General features: G+C 41.9%; 2 protein-coding genes across 7 annotated transcripts in view; one reads left to right on the top strand and one right to left on the bottom strand.

Annotated features, from left to right (window-relative positions):
* gramd1c (GRAM domain containing 1c) overlaps window positions 1-24690 on the top strand; it is a 51281-nt gene that overhangs the window by 6782 nt on the left and 19809 nt on the right. For 4 of the 6 annotated variants that reach the window (XM_069890450.1, XM_069890444.1, XM_069890445.1 and 1 more), the window contains exons 2-4: window positions 13171-13285; window positions 17495-17666; window positions 20333-20510. In XM_069890450.1, the coding sequence (XP_069746551.1) occupies window positions 13245-13285; window positions 17495-17666; window positions 20333-20510 (391 nt within the window). In that variant the 5' untranslated portion in view covers window positions 13171-13244. Of the gene's footprint in view, window positions 1-3109; window positions 3135-4781; window positions 5040-13170; window positions 13286-17494; window positions 17667-20332; window positions 20511-24690 lie in introns of those variants that run through there. The other 2 variants (XM_069890447.1, XM_069890449.1) reach the window with 2 other exon arrangements.
* Window positions 21211-24690, bottom strand: part of LOC138739052 (putative defense protein) — a 33621-nt gene continuing 30141 nt past the window's right edge. Inside the window, exon 5 of the mRNA XM_069890453.1 lies at window positions 21211-21689. Coding sequence (XP_069746554.1) covers window positions 21634-21689 — 56 coding nt within the window. The 3' untranslated portion in view covers window positions 21211-21633. The remainder of the gene's footprint in view (window positions 21690-24690) is intronic.

Genomic DNA, 24690 nt, shown 5'->3' with positions numbered 1-24690 from the left:
CTGCAAGAATTCTTGGGCATGGTTAATTTTTATCATCGATTCCTTCCACCAACAGCTCACGTTATGAAGCCTCTGTTCAATCAGCTGTCTGGCAAAGCCAAATCTATTCAGTGGACAGATGAAAGTCTAAATGCTTTCATAAAGTCAAAGGAACTATTAGCTCATGTGACTATGCTCAGTTATCCTATCCTAAACATGGTCTTTCTCATCCATCCATCAGATCGACCATTCACCTGATTTCAGACAGATTTGTTCGGCGTGGTCTGAAGAAAGACGTCACAAAAATAGCTTGTCAAAAAGTCAAAATCCATTGGCATGTAAAAGCACCTTCCCATTGATAACTCATCACTTCGACCATGTCTATGTGGATATTGTGGGACCAATTCTAGTTTCACAAGGCTACCGCTATCTCTTCACGGTGATTGATAGGTTTACGAGATGGCCTGAGGTGATCCACATGGCAGATACTTCAACGGATTCTTGTACATAAATATTCCTTAATTCCTGGGTGGCTCACTACTGGTGCACATCACTTCTGACAGAGGACCTCAATTTACATCTTCATTATAGACGGCCTCATCTCGGCTGCTCGGCTCTAAACTTCACCCACATTCCAATGGGATGGGATTCCATCATCACCTTAAATCAGCTTTAATAGCCTGTTTGGATGGTCCCAACTGGAGAGACGAATGACCATGGGTGTTGCTCAGCATTAGGACAACTCCAAAAGAGGATCTTCACACTTTGTCTGCGGAACTTGTATACGGCACGCTTTTGGTGGTCCCGTGGGAATTAGTTCCACGCAGATCCAGTGAAGATGAAGATCCCAAAGATCTGCTGAGCAGACTAAGGGATACTGTAGGCAAATTATCCTCTGTACCACCACCATCACATGAACTGAAGGACTGTGAATACATATTTGTACATCGAGGAACACATGGACAGCCTTTGCAGGCACCAACTGAGGGACCATACAGGGTGATAAGAAGAACAAAGTCAACCTGCATCTTGGACCTTGCTGGGCAGCCTCTGTCATTCACAATTGAGAGGCTCAAAACTACCCCTATTCAACAGCCAGCAGTCTGACACAGGGGTCGACCTCCCAAAAAACGAGTGCCGATCTGAGGGGCGGTGGGGGTAGGTGGGGGGGGGGGGTAGTGGGGAGGCGTGTGGTGGTGCTGTAGATAGACTACAATTCCCAGAGGTCTAGTGAACAGGCATGGGACATGACAACATCATGACATGACGTGCTTGGTTCGGTGTTTTAAAAGAATACACGCGTGACTCGAGTAAACAAATTCTAATTTACCTGCAGCTGTGTGTGTCATTATTTTGTGTTCATCAGTCACCACTGTGTTTTCAGTGGCTACAAGAAATTACAAAGCACAGTGATGCAGAAGAATTAGGAAAGCTTTCAATGTAATTTATTGCATGGGGAATTAGATTCAAAATAAATTAAAGATTGAAATGGTTGAAAGGTGTATTAAACTGTCAAAAGGGGGCTGTAATATTGATCATGAATTAAGCAAAGATTCACATCATTGATAACCATAGAAAACTACAGCATGGAAAACAAGCCATTCAGCCCTTCAAGTCTGTGCCAAAGCATCATTCCTCTAGTCCCACTGACCTGCACCCAGTCCATAACCCGCCAGGCCTCTCCCATCCACGTATCTATCCAATTTATTCTTAAGAGTGAGGCCGCATTTACCACGTCAGATGGCAGCTTGTTCCAAACTCCTACCACTCTCTGAGTGAAGTTTCCCCAATGTTTTCTCCTAAACCTTTCAGCCTAAAGCCATGTCCTCTAGCTATCTGACTGGCTCTTCATAAAACCCTGGAACTCGTGGACAGCAGGACATTTTTTTTTAATTGAACACAGTTCGGTATTCAACTCCATCATCCCCTCAAAACTCGAAAACCTGGGATTCAATACCTTATTGTGGAATTGGATCCTGGATTTCATCAGCTCCAGATCCCAGTCAATATGGATTAGCAAAGAACATCTCCACAGTCTCCATCAGCACCACAGGGATGCTCTACTCACTTTACACCCAGGACTCTGTGCTCAGTATGAAAACACCATGCTGTACATGACGATACTGCTGCAATGGCTGTATGAAAGGGAGATTGAAAACCTGGCTGAATGGTGCATTAACCTCAGCCTCTCAATCAGTGTCACCAAAAGCAAGGAGCTGATTATGGACTTCAGGAAAGGAAAAGCTGATGGGAACGATCCAGTAATTATTGGGGAATTAGAGGTGGAGAGGGTCAGCAACTTTAAATTCCCGGGGGAGGGGGGTGGGGGGGGGTCGCTATCTCAGAGGACCTGTCCTGGACCCAGCATATTAACGCTATTGTGAAGAAAGCATATCAACACCTCTATTTCCTCGGGAGATTCAGTACAACATCAGAGCCTTGGCAAGCTTCTGCACACGTGTGGTGGAAAGTGTGTTGACTGGCTGCATCACAGTCTGGTATGGTGCCAACAATACCTGGGAGTGGAAAGCCGAGGACATCAGAGGCAAAACGCTCCCCTCCATAAGAACTTCTGCATGGGACATTGCCCTCAGAGAGCAGCAGCAGTTATCAAGGATCCACACCACTCAGGACGTGCTCCGTTTTCACTGCTACCATCAGGAAGGAGGTATAGGTTCCACGGGACTCAAGCCTCCAGTTCAGGAATAATTGCTACCCTTCAGCTATCCGACTCTTGAACTATAGACGGGCAGAAATTCACTCAACGACTCCAAATTTACTCAGTATCTATTTCAGTGCATTTATACTTCTGTATTTAAACAGTCAGCTTGTTTACAGTTCCTTAAGAACAATTTACAGTTACCCGTAATTAAAAATTTTGCCTGGCCACAGAAAAGAATATCAGGGTTGCATGTTCTGTCAAGTACATACTCTGACAATAAATTTGAACTTGGAACTTTCAACTTAGAGTGTTTTGAGGAGGTAACTAAGAAATTGGAAGGCAGGGAGTAGACATAGTTTATCAACAATGGAAACCGAGGAACACAGTATCCATGGAGAGTAATGGTCAGTTGACGTTTCATCATCAAGTGGTTTGGGAGCCAAAGGGGTTTCTTTCTGTACCCAGTGGTGCACGACAGTGCTGCGAGGCAGAGGTGCAGTGCAAATTTTTTAAGTGCCGGAGCTCACCATCAATGGCGACAAGGAGATCTCGCAAGACCTGGCCTTGGTGGCCACCATGTTGTATTTGGCATTGTACAATTGACAGGGAACTGTAGGGTTGGGGTGGGGTGGGGGAAGAGGCCGTGGTGATTTGTGTTTCCCTGGCACTGGCAGAGTGGTTTCTCCAGCATTGTGTTTTTACTCCTAATTTTATAACCTCCCATCATGTCTCCCCCTTAGCCTCCAACACTCCAGAGAAAGCAACCCATGTTTATCCAACTTTGCTCCACAACCACCTCTGTTGTGGTGGCCCAGTGTGAGAATACTTCTAATGTCCTTGATCCAGTTCCTCAAGTCACCAGGTGGCCAATGCTGGCCACTTCCTCGACACAAAATGTCTGGTGAGGGGGGCGCGGGGAATTGGTTAAGGAGGCATGACCTCTTGTCCATATGCACCAACTTCAGTGATGAATCTTTATTGCTCTGTCCATTGAATTTAACCTGAATTTAATAAATACAGTGAAACCTTGTTAGAACATGATTCGTTAATCTGTGGAATCACTTATAGCATGGGTGCCTGTGGACCCCAAACATTGACTTTAGGATGCCAGGCTAACAGCCACAAACTCAAAAATTGATTCTGTTGACTCATTTACAAGGTGTGTATATTAACATGTGGAGATTAAAGGTTTTATTATAGGGTTTGAGTCACAATATTCTGTTTTCCTACTTCCTGGATCATAACATATATGCATCTGTCCTGCGACTCGGCTGTAACACAGTATGAAATCTTGTACCCCAACTATCGCGTTCTAACGAGGTTTCACTGTACAACTTACTCCTTTAACAGCCCGTGATGTTGATGAATGATCCAGTTTTATAGCTAAATACAACACTAGCAGAAGCATTAGATAATTCAAAGGACAAGCTTGTATATGAGCTGGGAAGGTGGGTGGGCTTTATAAAGGGATAATTAACATGTGGTTGAGATGAAGGCAGGTCTGGAATGCTGCTGTAAGCAACATTCCCTTCCTTGCACAGGTAGCCAGATGCACAGTTCAGGAGCCTTCCTCATCTACAGTTTGTGTCCTTGTAAGGAGGGGGAGCTGGCACCGGGGTGTTGGGATTGGAGGGGTGGGTTTAATTTGGTGTTAGGTTCAGCACATGCATTGTGGACTGCTCTTGTGCTATTTTAACTAAATTTGAAGTACAGCAAAACCTCATTAGAACGTGGTAGTTGGGGTCCAAGATTTCATACCGCGTTACAGCCAAGTGGCGAAATAAATGCATATATGTCAGAGTGCCCCGCACTGGCCACCCCGGTCCAGAAGTCCTCCACCAGGGGGCAGGGGCAGCGGGGAGGAGGGCTGTCAGGCAGCAGGGAGGGGGGACTTGTCAGGCGCGGGGAGTTGGGTCGCCGGCTGATTATCATCAGCCCGCCCCTTAGCAGTTTGGGGTCCACAGATACCTGCGTTATAAGCAATTCTGCGGATTAACGAATCGCGTTCTGATGAGGTTTCAGTGTACTGAGTTGCCAGTGTTTACTATGTGGTCACAGGAACCTTTTCATAACTCACAAAGGAAGTGGTCATCCTGGTGGAGTGGTTAATGATGCCCATTAATCTTCCATTTCCTTCTAGTCCTGCGGATCCCTCAGACTTCAAGGGTGGTGCAGAGGGAGCTGGCCCGAGTCTCCTGAGAAGAGAGAAGGATGGGCAGTGGCAAGTCAAAGCTGCCACACTTGACATTCAGCTTTGCAAGAGCCCAATCATGACCATCAGTCCCCAGTCTAGATGAGCAACAGCCATTGCAGCAGCTCTCAGTTAGGGAGGCAATGGCGTAACGCTATCGCAGCGCCAGCGACCCAGTTCGAATCCGCTGCTGTCTGGAAGGAGTTTGTATGTTTCTCTTTGTGTGGGTTTCCTCTGGGTGCTTCAGTTTCTTCCCATGATCCAAAGACATATGAGGTTCATAAGTTAATTGGTCACATGGATGTACTTGGGCATCATGGTCCAGAAGGACTTGTTACTGTGCTGATCTCTAAATAAAAAATTAAAACTGGAGTTTTCAACCAAATGTGAGTGACCCATCAGCCAATGCAGCAGGATGGCGTAGAGATGGGTGCCACGTACCCTTGCCACATCAAACCCCTTTTCTACTCTGAGAAGGATCCAAATATTCAATCTGTGCCTGAGCTCCCTTGTTACCAAATCTCCTGTGCAGTCTTCTGGTGTGCAATTTGATGCAATGTTCCAGAGCCTCCCTCTTTGTTTACTGTGGACCTGTTCACAAAGCCCAGCAACCCAATCCTTTAGAAGCCGGCAATTGGACATATTCTGTCACGTTCAAGGACCTGGTCCAATATCCCACACTTACTTTTGCACTCTGCCATGTTGTCTCTTTGCATTAACTCTGACAAAATATATCAGTGTGAATTTCCTTCCCATTAAATTTTAGCTGTGCTTTGTCTGAATCTTTATTCAGCTGCCTCCTTCCTGTTGCATACATTGCTGTCCTCCACTCGGTTTAGCACTCTGCACATTTCAAAAGTTTAACCTAGTTATAGTGAGAGAGCATGGAGACAAGCCCTTCAGCTCATCAAGTCCCTGTTGATCATCAAACACCCATTTGCACGCAGTCACATGATGGAGTAGTGGCTGGTAGGGGAACTCCAGCCCTCTCCAGAAAAGTTAAAAAAAAGATAGAGAAAAAACAAAGGCACAAACTTAAAAACCAAAACAAAGTGAAAGTAAAAGTGTGAAGAAAATGGCAGTGAAGAAAGAAAAACCAAAAACAACGGGAAGAAAAGAAGAAGGAAAGACGTCGGAAGAAGAAGGTGAAGGCCTTACCTGTCCGAAGAGGCCCGCCGCGGAGAGAGAAGCCCGCTCCCTCAGCTCAGTGGAGGTCCCGGGCTCGGGACTACAAAAATGGCTCGCAGAGCCGAGTAAAAGTGCGCAACCGCGCATGAAAAAAAACACACTGACGGGAGGGGGGAACAGCTGCGGAGTCGATCTCCAAAGCTGAGAGAGACACCTGCAGCACAGCAGCAGGTGCAGAACACAGACAATAATGACAACAAGAAAGAAGAGGGTAAAAAGAAAACAAGGAAACAACAGATGGTCAACCCAGAGGAAGAAGAAGAAGAAGAACAGAAAGAACTGGAAGAAGAAGAGAAAAGCAAGACAATGGATGTATCTTTTTTTAAAGAATATATGGAATCAGTGAAAGAATGGCAATTACAAGAATTTAATGAGATAGAAAGAAGAATTAAGAATGCAGAAGAAAGAATGAATAAAATGGAAGTGGCCATATCAGAATTGGCAAAAAGAGTGGAAAATATGGAAAAACGAGAAACATTTGTAGATATGGAAGTAAAAGACTTAAAAAAGAAATTGGAAGAATCTAATAAAAAAGCTAAAGAAGCACAGGAGCTGTTAGCTCAGAAGATAGATATGATAGAAAACTATAATAGAAGAAATAATATAAAGATAGTGGGCCTTAAGGAAGATGAAGAAGGCAAGAATATGAGAGAATTTATAAAAGATTGGATCCCCAGGGTCCTGGGAAGACCAGAATTACAGAAAGAAATGGAAATAGAGAGGGCACATAGAACTTTAGCCCCGAAACCACAACCGCAGCAAAAACCAAGATCCATTTTAGTAAAATTCTTAAGATATACAACAAGAGAAAATATATTGGAGAAAGCAATGAAGAAAGTAAGAGAGGACAAAAAGCCACTGGAATATAAAGGTCAAAAAATTTTTTTCTATCCAGACATAAGTTTTGAACTCCTGAAGAAGAGGAAGGAGTTCAATACAGCGAAAACGATCTTATGGAAAAAAGGATATAAATTTATGTTAAGGTACCCAGCGGTACTTAAAATAATTATTCCAGGGCAACAAAACAGGCTATTCTCGGATCCAGAGGAAGCAAGGAAATTTGCAGAATAACTACAAAACAAGCAGAGATGAAGACATGTAATAAGAGTAAAAATGACCACGATCTATATGTATGTGTGTAAAGGGGTATATGTGTGTATATATATAATGTGCATACATGAATGTATCCGTATTTAGAGGAAAATATATAGAGTATAGACAAGAATTAATAAGGGAGGGAAATGGAATAGAGGGAACAAGGAGGGAATTAAAAGAGTGACCTTTGTTACATATGAAAATTGAAATCTTTTCTGGGGGGGGCTGGGTGGGGAGGAGTTACGGTCACTGCAAAATCAGCTGATGTTTGCGAGTGAATTCGCAAATCCAAATGGAGAGGGGAGATGTGGTTGTCCGACAAGGGATAAAGGACAACTCAGGAGGGGGAGGGGAGATTGGGGTTAAAGAAGTTTTAAATAGGAGAATAGGGAAATGTTTGATGTTTTAGAAATGTTGTCTTATAAAGTGTTCAAAACAAGAAAGCAGAAATGGATAAGAAGGAAAGGTAATGATGGAGAAATGGAAAGGGAAGATAAACAAAGTATAAAATGGCTACGCTGAACTATATGACTTTAAATATTAACAGAATACATAACCAAATTAAAAGGAAGAAACTGCTAAATTTACTGAAAAAAGAAAAAATTGATATAGCATTTGTGCAAGAATCACATTTAACTGAATTGGAGCACAAGAAATTAAAGAGAGATTGGGAAGGACACGTAACAGCAGCGTCGTATAATTCAAAAGCAAGAGGAGTAGCTATATTAATTAGTAAAAATGTGCCAATTAAAATAGAAGAGGAAATAATAGATCCAGCAGGGAGATATGTAATGATAAAATGTTAGATATATTCGGAGTTTTGGAATCTACTCAATGTATATTCACCTAACGAAGAAGATCAAAAGTTTATGCAAGATATTTTTTTGAAGATAGCAGATACGCAAGGGAACATATTAATAGGAGGGGATTTCAACCTGAATTTGGATTCAAATATGGACAAAACTGGGAAAAAAATTAACAGAAAGAACAAAGTAACCAAATTTATAATTAAATTGATGGAAGAAATGCAACTTTTGGATATATGGAGGAAACAAAACCCAAAGGAAAAGGAATATTCATATTACTCGGCTAGACATAAAACATACTCAAGAATAGACCTATTTTTGTTATCAGCTCGTATGCAAGATAGAGTAAGAAAAACAGAATATAAAGCTAGAATATTATCGGACCATTCACCCTTAATATTGACAGTAAAGTTAGAGGACATCCCTCCAAGAATGTATAGATGGAGATTAAACTCCATGTTACTCAAAAGGCAGGATTTTAGAGAATTCATTGAAAGACAAATTAAAATGTATTTTGAAATAAACACGGAATCAGTGAAAGATAAGTTTATACTATGGGATGCAATGAAAGCATTCATTAGAGGGCAAATAATAAGTTATGTAACCAAGATGAAGAAGGACTATAATCAGGAAACAGAGCAGTTGGAAAGTGAAATAGTAAATATAAAAAAAGAATTAGCAATGAAGGAAGATACAATTAAAAGAAGAGAATTGGCAGATAAAAAAATAAAATATGAAACATTACAAACATATAAGGTGGAGAAGAATATAATGAAGACAAAACAGAAATATTATGAACGCACAAAATTCTTGCATGGCAGCTTAAGACAGAACAAGCTAAGAAAATGGTATTGGCATCAAGGAAAAAAGACAAACAAATCACATATAATACAAAGGAGATCAAGGAAAACTTTAGAGAATTCTATGAACAATTATACCAAACTGAAAATGAAGGGAAAGAAGGGAAAATAGATGAATTTCTAACTAAAATTGAACTACCAAAACTACAAATCGAGGAACAAAATAAATTAACAGAACCATTTGGAATAGGAGAAATACAAGAGATAATAAAAAAATTACCAAATAATAAGACACCAGGAGAGGATGGATTCCCAATAGAATTCTATAAAACATTTAAAGATTTATTAATTCCTCCCCTCCTGGAAGTAATCAACCAGATTGATAAAACACAAAGCTTACCAGATTCATGTAAAACAGCAATAATTACAGTAATTATTAAAGCAAGGGAAAGATCCACTCGCACCAGCGTCATATAGACCAATATCTTTACTTAACACAGATTATAAGATAATAGCTAAACTATTAGCAAACAGATTAGCAGAGTATGTACCGAAAATGGTAAATCTAGACCAAACTGGATTTATTAAAAAAAGACACACAACAGACAATATTTGTAAATTTATTAACTTAATTCATGCAGTAGAAGGGAGTAAAGCGCCAACAGTAGCAGTTGCTTTAGACGCAGAGAAGGCCTTTGACAGAGTAGAATGGAATTATTTATTCAAAGTATTGCAAAAATTCAGTTTACCAGAGAAGTATATTGATTGGATTAAAGCATTATATAAGGGACCATTGGCGAAAGTGACAGTAAATGGATATGTATCAAAGCAATTTAACTTAAGCAGGTCAACACGGCAGGGTTGCCCACTATCACCTTTATTGTTCGCGTTAGCTATAGAACCACTAGCAGAATTGATAAGAACAGAAAATAATATAAAAGGGATAAGAATAAAAGACAAGGAATATAAAATCAGTTTATTTGTGGATGATGTTATAGTATACTTAACAGAACCAGAACTATCAATAAAATAATTATATAAGAAATTGAAGGAATATGGAGAAGTGTCGGGCTACAAGATTAACGTAAATAAAAGTGAAGCAATGCCTATGAATAATGCGGATTTCTCAAAATTTAAGAAGGAATCACCATTCAGATGGCAAATGCAAGCAATAAGATACCTCGGTGTACAAATAAATAAAAATCTCGGCCAACTATATAAACTCAATTATTATCCACTAATGAAAAAATTACAGGACGATTTAGAGCATTGGAAAGATTTACCACTAACACTAATAGGAAGGATAAACTGAATTAAAATGAACATTTTTCCAAGGATATTATACCTATTTCAGGCATTGCCAATACACCTGACAGAGAAATTCTTCAAAGAGTTAAAGAAAATAATAAGGAAATTTTTATGGAAAGTGGGGAAACCGAGGATAGCACTAGATAAATTAGCAGAATGGTATAAACAAGGAGGCTTACAACTGCCAAACTTTAAAAATTATTATAGAGCCTCACAATTAAGATACCTATCAGATTTTTATCAAACAAGGGAAAAGCCAGATTGGACTAGATTAGAATTAGATAAAATAGGGGAAAAGATACCTGAACACATATTATATAAATGGGATGAAAAATTGGTACAACATAGAAGTTCTCCAGTATTACATCATCTACTCAATATTTGGAAGGTTAATGTAGAAAGAAATAAAACAAATTATCAATTACCAAAACTAATATTGACGCAAAATAAGTTACTCCCTTTTACAATAGATAACCTTTCCTTTAGAGAATGGGAGAAAAAAGGGATCAAAAGAATAGAAAATTGTTTTTCAGGAAATAGATTATTATCCTTTGAACAAATGAAAGATAAATACAATATAACTCAAGATACAGTGCTGGCATATTACCAATTGAGATCCTACTTGAAGGACAAATTAGGAAACAGTCTGAGTTTACCAGAGGGAAGTAACTTTGAATATGTGATTACAGATACAATGATAATATTTATAACAAATATGTATATTAAACTGCAAGAAAAGGAGAATGAGGAAACAAATGGTAAAACTAAACAAAAATGGGAACAAGATTTAAATATAAAGATAAAAAAGGAAACATGGGAGAAGTTATGTTCTGGAACGATGAGAAATACAATAAATACGAGGTTACGTATGATACAATATAACTGGATACACAGGCTATACATTACACCTCAAAAGTTAAATAAATGGGACCCAACAGTATCTGATAGATGTTTTCGATGTAAAAAAGAAATGGGAACAACAATTCATGCAATCTGGACATGTGAAAAAGTAGAAAAATTTTGGGAAGATCTAAACCAAATATTAAATAAAATTACAGAAAACAATATACCAAAGGATCCAGAGATCTTCCTCCTAAGTAACATAAAAAACAAAGAATTTGGAATTGATTTGGAGGATGCACAAAAAAGATTTGTTAAGATAACTCTAGCCGTAGCAAAAAAATGTATTATGTCAACCTGGAAATCGGAAGATAATTTGAAAATACAACAATGGTATATAGAAATGAATAAATGTATTCCATTAGAAAAAATAACATATAGTTTAAGAAATAATATTGAAATATTTGAAAACATATGGGAGCCTTACATGAAACACAATAGCGAAAACCTACCGGGGACATTCACTACCTAAATTAACAAAAGGAGAAGGAAATGAAAAGAATTGACTTCTTGTTTATTTTTATTGAATGACAACATTGTTTGACTGGTTTAATGTATCCTAGATTTTGTACTTTAAATGGACGGGAGGGGGGAGGTAGGGAGGGTGGGATGGGAGGAGGGAGGGGGGGGAGAAAATGGCACTGTATATATTTGAAAAGGAAAAAGTATGTATCATGGTTAATGTGGTTTATGGTGTGAAAAAAAAAACACCCATTTGCACCAATCCTACATTAATCCCACATCTCCACCAATTGCCCTAGATTCTACCCTCTGCCCACACAGAGACTAGTTTACCCACCCGCCTGCCTGTCTCTGTGACGTGGGAGGAGGCCAGGATACCAGGGGGAGTCCCAACGCAGTTGCAAGAAGAACGAACCTGGGTGTCTGAGGTTCTACCAAGTGCAGATGTTACCACTTGTTAAAGAAAACCAGAAATCCCACTATTGACCATTGGCAGTTCCTGTTGGGAATTGTGTTTTACCATAATTCTCTGTGATTTGAACTTGAGATAATTTCTTACCAACACTGCCCTTTAATTCCTCAGGGTTGCTCTCTCGCCTACTATGTTGGGCTTTGTCAAAATCAGTCTGTGGTGGAGGGGTGGGGGGGAATATAGTGACGTTGCTGTAACAGCAGTGTTGTTAGTGCAGACCTAGTGCTCTGAAGGGTCCTACTGCCCAGATGTGATGCTCTCAGCCTGATAGAAGAATTGATGGTTATTTGTTTTTTTAACACCCTGTGACCACTGAGATCTGTGCCTAAGATGGTAGTGCTTGTGCGGGGCAGCATACCATGAAGGGTTGCAACCTTTGGCAGAGCAGCGAACCAGTGCGGGGCACCAGAAATGGGGAGAACCTTTCTCCCCTCCCATTGAGAAAAAGAAGCTTGGGAGATGACCTCAAGGATGGTGACCATGGCAGCGGACCAGCGAGGAGCTCGGCAGCTGAAGGACTCGCAGGCTGAGGCTGTGGGTGACTTGCGGTTGAAGGACTCGCTCAGGCTGCAGGAACCTGGATTCAAGAGGAAGCTGAGGGCAAGAAAGGCCTTGAGATCTGAAGGCTTCCCCATCATAACAGAGGTTTGGATCTAGAGCTCAGGTTGCTAGTGGTTTTACCAGGAGTTTGCGCAACTGCGGAGGCTGTAGGAGCACTGGAGGTGCTCAGTGACTCTGAAGGGACTCTCTTTTGCTTCGCTTAATGTTGGGGGCGCTGGGTGACACTTTGCTGGCCTTATGGCAGTCAAAAGTTAAACTGTATCACATACATTACATCTTTATGTATTATTACATGACAATAAAAGGAACCTTTGAATCTATTTAGACGTATTTCCCTCCTTAAACCACTCACTTCTCCAATCGGAAAAAAAAAGGTTAAGGCATGAGGGTGTTTATAGGCTATGGTAAGTCAAGAGGAAAGTCATCCCCTAAGTGGGTCTCAAACCTGCTCAATCAGCAGAGAAAGATGACGTGACCTGAAAACGTTAATTTTTTGTGTCTCTCTGTCGCTGAGTATTTTCCACATTCTTGGTTTTAATTTCAGTGAAAGAAGAGAATTCATGTGCGTGTCCATGAGTTTTATTTTTCAGGTGCCTTTTTCAGGCAGTGAACTGCGCAGGGACTGAGTGACGGCAATGGTGGAAATCAACCAATGTTAGTGTGGAGTTGGTTCCCAATCGAAGGCCGGGGGAACCCTGTGTGATTCCAGTTCCCTCGGTTCATTTTCACCCTATTTGAGTTTACAGCATGTGACTGATCTGGAGCGGGGGAGCATGTGCAACAGCAGAACGGTACAGACTTGGGATTAAAGAGACATGAAATGGAAAGCCGATTATCCAGTGAGAGTGCTCAGTGCACAGGGTAAGGAAATGTTGGCACTATTAACCAGAATAGAAATATTTTTCTTACTTGTATTGATCGCAAAGACAAGTGGTTTGGTTTTTGTAATTTATCATTTGGAGATCAATACAATTACAAATGCTCTTATTTTGTTAATTATCGAGTTGACACATTACAGTTCGGAAGCTGATTTTTAGCGATAAAGTTCATACTATAATTGTATTTCATATGCTTAAGTTTCAGTACACTAAAATTTTCTGAAGCAGGCATTGACGTGGTAGCTATTTAACTGTAATAATTCTCTGGTCCCGTTGACTACACATGGGAACCTAACCACTGTGGTTCAGCTATGAGGCTGAATGGAAAACCTGTGATGGGACATAGGACGTAGAAAATGGAATGTTACAGCACAGTACAGACCCTTCAGCCCATAATATTATGCTGATCTATGTAATAATCTATTTTCCCTCCCTCATGCCCATAACCCTCTATTTTTTCTTGCATCCATGTGTCTATCTAAATGTCTCTTGAATGTCCCTGTTGTACCTGCCTCCACCACCACCCCCAACAATCAGAATCTAAATTTATTGTCATGAACAAGTCATGGAATTAGGTTTTTTCGTGGCAGGATCACAGTGAAAACATTCCTATTATAACCATCTTACAACATTACTATAAAAATTAAAAATAGTAATGCACAAAAAGTAAGGAGGTGTCTTTGGTTTATTGATTATTCAGGAATCTGATGGCAGTGGGGAAGAAGCTGTCCTGATGCAATTGAGTGCTCATCTTCAAGCTCCTGTACCTTTTTTCCAATGGCAGCAAAGTCAGGATGGAATGCCTGGGTGGTGGGGGCTCTTTGAGGATAGAGCTGCTTTTTTAAGACACGCCTCATGTAGATGTCCTCAGTGGAGTGAAGTCTGGTGCCTGTGATGTCACAGGCTGAATTAAAAACCCTTGGAGTTTATTCTTGTCCTGAGTGTTGGCACCTTTATATCAGGCAGTGATGCAACTAACCAGAATGCTCCCCATGGTACACCTGTAGAAGTTTACGAGAATCTTCAGTGACATACTGAATCACAAAGTATAGCTGCTGGCAAACCTTCTTTGTGATTGCATTAACATGGAGGCTCCAGGACAGATCCTCAGAGATGTTGATACCCTGGAATTTGAAGTTTCTGACCCACTCCACTACTGAGCCCTTGATGAGGTCATGTTCCTCTGACTTCCTCCTGAAGCCCCCAATCATCTCCTTGGTTTTGCTGATGTTGAGTGCAAGGTTGTTGTCATTACACCACCCAATGAGCTGATCTATCTCTCTCCTGTTCGCTTCCTCATTTCTATTTGAGATTCTGCTGACAACTGTGGTGTCATCATCAAAGTTGTAGATAGCATTGGAATTGTGCCTGGCCGCATAACGAGTAGAGCAGTGGGCTAAGCTCGCATCCTTGGGGTGCGCCTGTGTTGATGATCAGTCAGGAGGAGACCTTGTTTCCAATTCGTACTGACTGTGGTTTTCCAATGAGGAAGTCAAGGACCCAGTTGCATTCCAGGCACCCACTCTTTTTTTAAAAAAAATAACTGATCTCTAACCTCTCAGCAAAACTTTCCACCATTCACCTTACACAGATGTACTATGGCATTTGCTATTGTTGCTCTGGGGAAAAGGGTGCTGGCTGTCCACCCTATCTAGGCCCTCCTAATCATGTATGGTTGGGAGGGTTATGTCAGAAATTATTGTTTCTCATTGCCTCTGCTAAGTAGTTGACTGCAGGGGTGCAGGGCTAATTTTTTAGATGCCAGAGCTCACTGAAAATGGCGACAAAGGAGGTACTGGAGCGGCCCCATGATGTGCCTGGAGCGGCGCCCTGAGGTGCCGGAGCGGCGCTCTGGTGAGCTCCAGCAGCACTGGTTGGCTGTGCTGAATTCTCTAATCTGTGACGAGGTTCCGATACTTTGTAAGGAAGCAACTGACACAGCTCACATGGCGACGCAAATCCACCTGGAGCAGGGATATTGGAGCAGGCTTCGCCAGTAGGTAAAAGCGGGTGCACAGGGGCCTATCTGGGAGGTGACCTATTGCTGATGCCTTGACACCCTTTTTTATATGGATGGAGAGAAAATTGAAGCACGAGAGCATGAGTTGCCTACCTGACCCTGTCCTTCATCAGGATCTTCTGTCTCAAACCCATTTTCCTGCTGTGCCTCACCTTCCCCTCCCCCCCCAATTATTTAATTCTCTAGAACCCCGTTGATTTATCTTTTCCGTGATATCGATGACTGAACCGCTGTAGCTCTCTGAGTAGAGAATTCAGAGAGTTTCCACCTGTAGGGGAAGAGATTTCTCCTTCCTGCCCATTCACCTCTTCCTGGACTTGTGCCCCTTGTTCCAGAATCCCAAGCCAGGGGATCCGTCCCCCCTGCTGAGCTTCTCAGTGGGATTGAGTCTTATTCTTCAAAGAATATCCACTAAATCTCTTATGAAAAATGTCCCAAGGGCCAGTCTATCCTTTTGGATAGGCAAACTAATTCTGTCCACCAAACTCCAAGCACGGTCTCACCAAGGCCCTGGAAACTCCAAGAGGACATCTTTCCCCTGCACTTAAATCCTCCCCCTAATCGCTATCTGTGTGCTGGCTTTCAAGGCCCTTGGAGTCTTGAATATCAGCATTACCCAATCTCTCACGGAACAGAATAAATCCCTCTGCTTCTCCATTCTATGCAATGTATTCCTTCTGCCATGTTCTTGCACTCTTGGTTTGTCCATGTCGAAGTCCCACTCAACGTGGCATCATTAGCATGCTTTGTTCCCTTGTTGTTATCGGTGTAGGTTGTGAATTAGTGGGGCTTACGCTCCAATCCGCAGTGTACCACACCGGTCCCAGCCTGCTAATCCTACAACCTGTTTTTTTCCATTCCTTGTCTCTTCAATGGCCACTTTTCCTTGGACACAAACCTTGTTAGTCAATCTGCTGTGTAGGACATTAAGAAAATCCTCTGGAAACCTAAATATTATTCCATCTACTGGCCCACCCCCCATTTACTCTATCAACTGTATTTTCAGTGAACAGTAAAGCATCATATCTTTTTGTTAATCATGCTGAATCTTTCTCTCCTCTGTAATTTTCAGATATCAGTGTGGATTCCACCATTTCCCCCACAGTAAATGTTTAGCTGACAGATTGGCCAAACCCTACCTTCTCCCTCTCTTTCTGAAATGACAAAGGAGCTTTCCTCCACTTCAACCCGCAGGAACAATTCCACAATCAACAAACCATTCGAAGATGGTAATCAGGGCATCTCCTAAATCTACAGGCACCTCTCTCAGAGCTCTGGGATGTAGGTCATTTAGATTTAGCAATATTCTGTTTCCACCTCCGTGACCATATTTATTGCCTTCACTGCCTAGACCCTCGTGTTCTTAATGCCTGCTGGGTTTTCCCCACCCCCAGAAAAGTGTTCAATGCCTCTTGTCTTTCTTTATTCCTCGCTGAGTTCTCCCAACTGTTAAGGACCCAGATATTCCTTGGTTAATCTCTGAACACTTCAAGAATTCCTTGCACATTTTTCCTCTCTTTATTGGTGTCCTGGAACTTTTGTGCTAAATTCATGCCATTTCCAGAGCGGTTAGCTTAGGACAGTAATGCTATTCCAGCATCGTTGACTTGGGTTCGAATCTGGCACTGAGTGTAAGGAGTTTGGAAGTTATAACCACATCTGTGTGGGTTTCCTTTGGGCGTTCTGCTTTCCTCCCACTCTTCAAAATGTACAGGAGTTGTAGGTTAACTGGTGTATTTGGGAGGCATGTGTTCATGGGCCAGAAAGACCTGTTACTGTGTTGTATGTCCAAGTTTAAAATGTAAAAATTTATTAGTCCCTGCCATGGACTGAACACCATCCCTAACCTCTGAGTCGATGGCAGAATTTCTTTTGTGACTCAACTTTTGTCAATTTGGTTATCCTGATTTACCACAGAGAAAATTATGTATTTAAGGAGAAAAAAAATGGCTGTGAATATTTTATCACTTGGAGAAAACCAGGATATTATCTCTGTAAGTCAGGAAGAAACAACCAAGAGACATTTATATTTAAAGGAATATTTGATTTAGGAATTCGAAGGGAAAATCCTATGCTCTTAGAATACAGTTAGATGCAAGGTGGCAGAGAGAAGAGTGAAATACAGAGGCCTGAACAGCCCTTTTTTGGTACATGACTACTGTTCTTGTTTAGAAATGTGGGAAAAGAAGTGTCACCTGACTGTAACGACAAAGGCGTTCGAGTAAGTGCTCCCAAAGTGACTTGGACTGGTACCTGGGCTCAGGATTCAAGTACTCCACTTCCATTTAGCGACAACACATTTATAATTCCTGCACCTCTCGCCCAGGATAATGGATCAGCCACGGTAAGAAAGCTTTTACTTGTTGCTCATCAGCTTGCTGAACTCAGTTTGCATCTCCCCATCTCTTGTCACCAACACTCTGTGGCCCTTGCGCTCCTCCCATGGGTCTGGGATTTGCCTCTTCAGCAGATGCACACAAGAGCTCTGGTGTCTGTTCACTCCTCCGTTAGAATCCGAGCCCACTCCTCTCCGCACTCCCATTCGAGGCCCAGGACCTTTTGTTCCATGGACTGACAGTGTTTCTGCAAGCCTAGTAGGATTAGGGTAGGTTACTCCTCCCCTCTCAGCTTCTCATGTCCAGTGTTCCATGTCAAAGGGAGAAGTGCCAGGGTGGATGCCCACTGGCACCCAAACCTGCTGCCTCTCACTTCAAAGGTTTCTTATTAATACATGCTTAACTGGGCCCAGCAACCAGAATCTCATGGGCTTTGCAAGATGTGAACAGGAAGCCAGAAGATATACAACATAAATAGGCTATTCAGCCCATCAAGTCTGCCACGCCATTCAATCATGAGCTGATCCATTTTGCCACTCAGCCCCATTGCCTGGCCTTCTCCCCATAGTCTTTGATGCCCTGGCTAATCAAGAACCTATCAGTCTCTGTCTTGATACACTCAGTGACTTGGCCTCTACAATTGCCTCTGATAACAAATCCCACAGATTTACCACCCTCTGGCTGAAGAAATTCCTGCGTATTTCTACTCTTAAGTGGACACCTTCAGTTGTGGCTAAATTGTTCCCACACTTTGGGGCAGTGTGGTTAGCACAATGCTATTACAGCATTTGCAACCTGGGTTTGAATCTGCTGCTGTCTGTAAGGTGTTTGTACCTTCTCCCCGTGTCCTGCGTGGGTTTACTCCGGGTGTTCCGGTTTCCTCCCACCCTCCAAAAAAGGCTTACTTGGTTAATTGGTCATGTGGGTGTATTTAGGCAGTGTGAGCTCGTGGGTCGGAAGGGTCTTTTACCATGCTGTATCTCTAACTTAAATTGAACTTGTCCACAGACTCCTCCATGTCCATCTGTACATATATGGGAAATAGTCACTGAATCAGCTACATTGTGAGTTCTTGACCCAAAATCTTCACCATTCGTCTGCTTCCACAGATGCTGTCGGATCCAACAACTTTTTTTTTGCTTCATTTGTGGAGGTTGCATCAATAAATGCAAATTACCGATATTTTGGCAGATAAGACAACCTTCAGATAAGATGGGACTCCAATTTCAGCCTGAATTTCATGGTTTTAGCTCTTATTGGTTGTATAAGACAACCCGTCAATTTTCTGCTCCACACCTCAAGAGCCACTGCAAGGAACTGGTGCCATAACCCCTCCCTCCTCCAAAGAGCTCCATTAAATGGACACTGGTGTCCAGGCCTCCCAGCAACAACACAAACTTTGTTACAACACCCCAATCACCAAGTAACAAATCTGTAAATTAAGCAAGTGATTACAATAACAGTATATAAAAAAAACCCCAAAATCTTTGCTTCTGGCCGGAAAGATGCCAAGCGGAACTGGGTCCAATTCTTCAGCATCAGCTGCAGTCGGAGTCGGTGACGGTGACTCCATTCGCCACATCGGATGCGGTGCCGTTCCACATCGAAGAAGTCGCCTCACTGCCCAAGTGGGCTCGGTGCAGGAACCATGGCTCCTGGGCAGGAGTGGGAACCTCGGGCTCTATAATTCTTGTTTACAATTTACATTTGTTAAGTGTCTAGGTGGGTTATGTTGAGGAGGTGTCGGGACCAGCGGCAGCAGCGGTGGTCGTGGCCAATTTGCCTTTCCAGCCAGCCAGAATTTTAAAGTCACCTGTTTTTGTATATGGCCTATAAGACAACCCTTTTTTTTAGGTGTTTTTTTTTGGTGCTTCAAGGTCCATCTTACCTGCCGAAATATATGGTAAACCCTCAGAAACAACACAAAGTATGGTTTCTGATCAGTCATTTCACCTTTAAATGCGGATCACTTGTGGCCATAATTCCACAGCAGAAATGAGAACTTGAGGAGCTGAACTGGCCCAACTGTGGAGCAAATTCATCCAACTGTCCCAGGAGGGATTATTCATAGAGATGGGCTATTTGGCTCATCTTGCCCATGTGATCCAAAATGTCCCACCCACCTTAGTCCAATCTGCCTGTGTTTGGGTCATATCTCTCTAAACCCATCCTATCCACGTCTCCGTCCAAATATTTCTTCAACTTTGCAATATTATCTGCATCAACCACCTCCTCTGGCAGCCTGTTTCATGTACATTTCATCCTCTGTGCACATAAAAAAAAGTTACCCTTCAGATTCCTATTAAATCACTTCCCCCTCACCTTAAACCCATGACCTCTGATTAGCGAATCCCCTGTTCTGGGCAAAAAAACCCTCTGAATTCACCTGATCTATTTCTATCATGATTTTGTACCCCCCCCCCCCCCACCCCATGCTTAATAGAGGGGGGAGGGGTTACAGCACCAGCGACCCACTGTCTGTAAGGAGTTTGTACGTTCTTCCCATATCTGCGTGGGTTTCCTCTACCCTTCAAAACATAAGGAGTTTGTAGGTTGATTGGATGTAATTGGGTGGCACAGGCTCCTGGGCTGGAAGGGCCTGTTACCATGCTGTATATCTATATTTAAAATATAAATTTAAATTAAAACTTTTTAAATGAATTCTATCTTCCAGGGCCCCAGAGAGGAGGTGAAAGGTGAGAGCAGGGAGAGGTGTCACCCCATTAGTAGATCTGAGCAGAGCAGCAGCCGAACCAGCAGCAGAACAATATCCTCTCCATCGTCAGTGGACCTTGAGGACAGCAAGGAGCTCCCCACCAACAGGACAGACACCTCTGATGCCACTGAGGAAGGTATGATTTGGTGTTCAGCTGTGATCGAAAAGCTATGGGGAAATTAAATGTTGATTTTGTTAGTCTTTATTCTTTGAAGTTATTAAATTTGTGACCTCAGCTGTGTCCTATTTCATTTGGGAGCAGAATTAGGCTATTTGGTCCATGGAGTCTGTTCCACCATTCATATTTTGGCTTTTTAACTTTCATCTCAACCTCATTCTCTTCCTTTCTCCCCATACCCTTATCGTACAAAAAAACCTATCAACATCCACTTTAAATCTACCCAATAATGTGGCCTCCACAGCTGTCTGTAACAATGAATTCACCACCCTCTGGCTGAAGAAACATCTCCTGATCTCTGTTCTAAAGGGACATCCTTTTATCATGAGCTGGGATATATCTTGCTCATTAATTGTGTGTGAATTGTGACAGTGTGTGGGCAAGCTATCTGCCCCATTGATTGGAGGCCATTCAGGCCATCTACTTTATACTGTATCACAGCCCAGCAATCTCACAGCTTGTTCTCCTTCGCCTCTAATCTTTTTGCTATTTATCTACACCAGCGGCAGTTTACAGCCCGCTGATTACTGGCACGTGATATAGACAACACTTTCCTTATTCTAATATATCCTAATTTTAAAGTATCATCTTTCAAAGCGTGTGTTGTGATATCCCAAATTTTGATCTCTTTAATCCAATAAATCAAACTCTATGGCTGTTATTTTATGTAGTTTTAATTCACTGATAGAAAATATAAAAATTTTGCATAGCTTTGCATTAAAACTTTCATAGCAATGAATAATAAAGCATTTACTGTATAATGATACAAAGATGTATGAAGATACAAAATCTTAAAGAGATACAAAAATTCAAAGAAAAACTTCTCGTGCTCACGCTTCCTTCACATCTTGTAGAATAATGAGCGAGCCATTAGCCTGGGAGGATATTACGACATTACATCATTACATAATAGTAAGGATCTCAGGGTTGTACGTGATGTCATGCATGTTCTCTGACAATAAATTTGAACTTGGCTTTTGGAGCTGTGAGTCAGTGACTGCGTTACAAAACTGTTCTCTGGCTTACATCTTGTGTAGGAAGCTGGGGCAGTCTGAAAGATGTGACTAAGTCTTCCTCAGAGCTAGATTTTATGTAGAGACCAATGACGACTTGAACCAAATGGAGAGGACCATGAATCTTGAGAGAAAGAGAGATCATTGGATCAACTTGAGGAAGAACAATTTACAGAGAAACAGCATAAAATGAAACCAATGGAAATTGTTACGAGTCCAGAGGACCCCAAAACCCAGCAGCAATAGATATGCACCATGACAAAGGGTTACTTAAACAAAAGTTTCTTTTAATTATATTTGAACATGAAAATAGAATCAAACTTTAACTTATCTCTATTGAATCATTTAACCTACTTAACCCCCTTCAAATTCTAAGCACAGGTGTGTGTAATGTGTGTGTAACTTCAGCAAAGTTCTTTGGTTCACAGTCCAATCTCATTGGTTGCAGGCAATGCTTATACTGTGCACAGAAGTTAACATTAATGAAGTTCACCAGGCTTTGGTGCTTAACAGGTAAATGGTTCCCACTCAGGAGGGTTCTTGTTGGTTCTCAGAGAGAGAGAGTTTTTCTTGTACCAGGACATCCACAACTGATTCCTTTTTAATCAGCCACTCCAGTGTCTTGCTGACAAAACTTGCCCCCCTCAGGGTTCTCCGGATGATAACCTCTTTCTTTCAGGTCACCACAGAGTAACATTCTGTTTCTCCTATTCCAAGGGAAACACTGGACTGCCAGTCCTCTCCTTTGACCAACTTGCCAGATTGACTCTCTGGAACCAATCTCGCTCTCGCTCTCTCTCTCACTCTCTCTCTCACTCTCACTCTCACTCTCTCTCTCTCTCTCCCCCCCCAAACTCTGAGAGCAAAGTCTGTTTTTTTATCCTCACTTGCAAAGATCACATGACCTTCCAGACAGTCAATTCTGTTTTCCAAACAAAGCTACCACTGCCTGTTCTTACATTTGTTGCCTTTTGCAAATAACAGTCCATTATGAGTTTGAGTACTCTTGCAAAAGCATCTGCAAAATTTCTGTGTTTTAATGTGTTTGTGTGTGACCTCTCTAACAAACCTTTCCCAATTTTTCTCCCAAACACTTCCATATACTCTGCCACTAAATAAAGCACAAAAACCTGCAGTCACCATGGTGGAAGCAAAAACACAATGCTGGAAACAATGTACTTTATGTAGCAAAGATAAAGATGCATAATCAATGTTTTGGGCTTGCGCCCTTCATCAAAGGGCCTGCCTACATTTTGTTCACACCATGATAAAGGGCTCAAACCTGAACCATTGGTTATGTATCTTTCTTTGTGCTATATAAAGGACACTGATCAGCTGAGTTTCTCCAGCTTTGTGCTCTATTCAGGGCTAGCCTGGGCAGGGTGGTTGATTCTGTGTCACAATAAGTCTATGAATTCTAGCATCCTATCATGGTCAGCTATGTTATTTCATTCAAAAGCAAAAGACTGCGGAAGCTGGAAATGGTGAGAAGGGAAAGATCTCAGCAGGTCAAGTCACATCTGGGAAGGAAGAAGCAGAGTTAGGGTTTCAAGTCAAGGAACCTGCCTCAAAAGGGCACTGCAACTAGAAGCAGAAATGTAGTGCAGGCAGCAGCTGAGGAGAGAGGAAAAGAATTAATGCTTCAGTCGAGAAACCTTAACTCAGTTGCTCTCTCCATCGATGGTGCCTGAACGGTTGAGTCTCACCAGCATTTTTTGCTTGCTGTTCCGGTGTTGCTTGAGGACTGTTTTCCTATATCTGAAAAGTTTGGGACCGTTAGGTCTTGGATTATTGAGTTTGTTTGGTTAGTGGAACAATGGCCTTTAAGGAGGTCAGTAGTATCACCAGAATACTTGCATCAGCAGTTAAACAACAACAGCAAGGTTTTTGATTATAAAATAATGTTTAATACATACCAAAAAAAAACTTGATCTCCTTTTCTTTTCACTGACATCTATAGTGCGATCTGCAGACCTTTCTGCCATTTGCAACTATATCTTTGCACAGTTGCACGAGAGCTCCGTTGTTATCAAAATGGCGCCAACAGAGCGTCGAAGCCCCACTTGAGCATTTTGGGTGATAAATTTTTTCCACCTTGTGACGTCATGTCAACGCCGCAAAGAAGTTCAGTTATTGGAGCATTTCAGTTGACGGAACTTCGGATGAGGGGAAATGTACTGTAGTAGCAATATAAATAGTGGTAAACTGGTGTTCAGGCGCTGGTTCACATTTTTACCAGAGCCTCAGTCTCTTTTGAGCAGTGGTTCTCAACCTTTCTCTTTCCACCCACACACCACTTTAAGTAATCCCTATGCCATGGGGGGGTGGGGGTGCTCTGTGATCAGCAAGGGATTGCTTAATGTGAATGGAAAGGTTGAGAACCACTGCTCTAGACCCAATTATTGCTGAAATATTTTGCTTGAGAAAAATTGTCATTGGCCCATTTCCTTTGGAGATATGAACATAACGAGTCAATTATGTACGATTAAAACTGGTTTTCAAATGTTTTCTTTCCACCCACATCCCACCTGAAGCAATCTCTTATTAATCACAGAGCACCAATAGCATAGGGATTACTTAAAGGGGTATGTGAGTGAAAAGAAAAAGGTTGAGAACCACTGATTTATAGACTAAAAAACGAAAGTCTGCAGATGCTGTGATTGTAGTAAAAACACAAATGCTGGAAGATCTCAACTGGCCTCGCAGCGTCCATAGAAGGTAAAGATATATTACGGACATTTTGGACCTGAGCCCTTCTTCCAGGTGTGAGCAAAAGCAGGTAATGGGCCTTTTATTAAAAAGCTGGTGAAAAGATAAAACGGGAGTGGGAGGAGTACAAACCAACAGGTAAAAGGTGTTAATTGGATACGAGGCCAGGAGAGGAAAGGTGAGAATTGATAGGGGGAAGGAAGCAGTCCTTGGCACTGTGAAGGGAGACAGAGCAAAAGGGGAGAGAGAGCACAAAAGGAAAGGAGTCGTAGGGAAAGAATGGGGGAGGGGGTCTAAGGGAAAGCGGAAAGTCGATATTAATGCCATCCATTTGGAGGTGCCCAGACGGAATATGAGGAGTCTTCCTCCAATTTGCATGTGGTCTCCGTCTGGCAATGCATAAAACCATGTACAGA

The sequence above is a fragment of the Narcine bancroftii genome, chromosome 7 (assembly GCF_036971445.1).
Source record: "Narcine bancroftii isolate sNarBan1 chromosome 7, sNarBan1.hap1, whole genome shotgun sequence".
Classification (NCBI taxonomy): domain Eukaryota; kingdom Metazoa; phylum Chordata; class Chondrichthyes; order Torpediniformes; family Narcinidae; genus Narcine; species Narcine bancroftii.
Note: the sequence above shows the minus strand (reverse complement) of the source record. Positions and strands in the feature narration are given on the sequence as shown.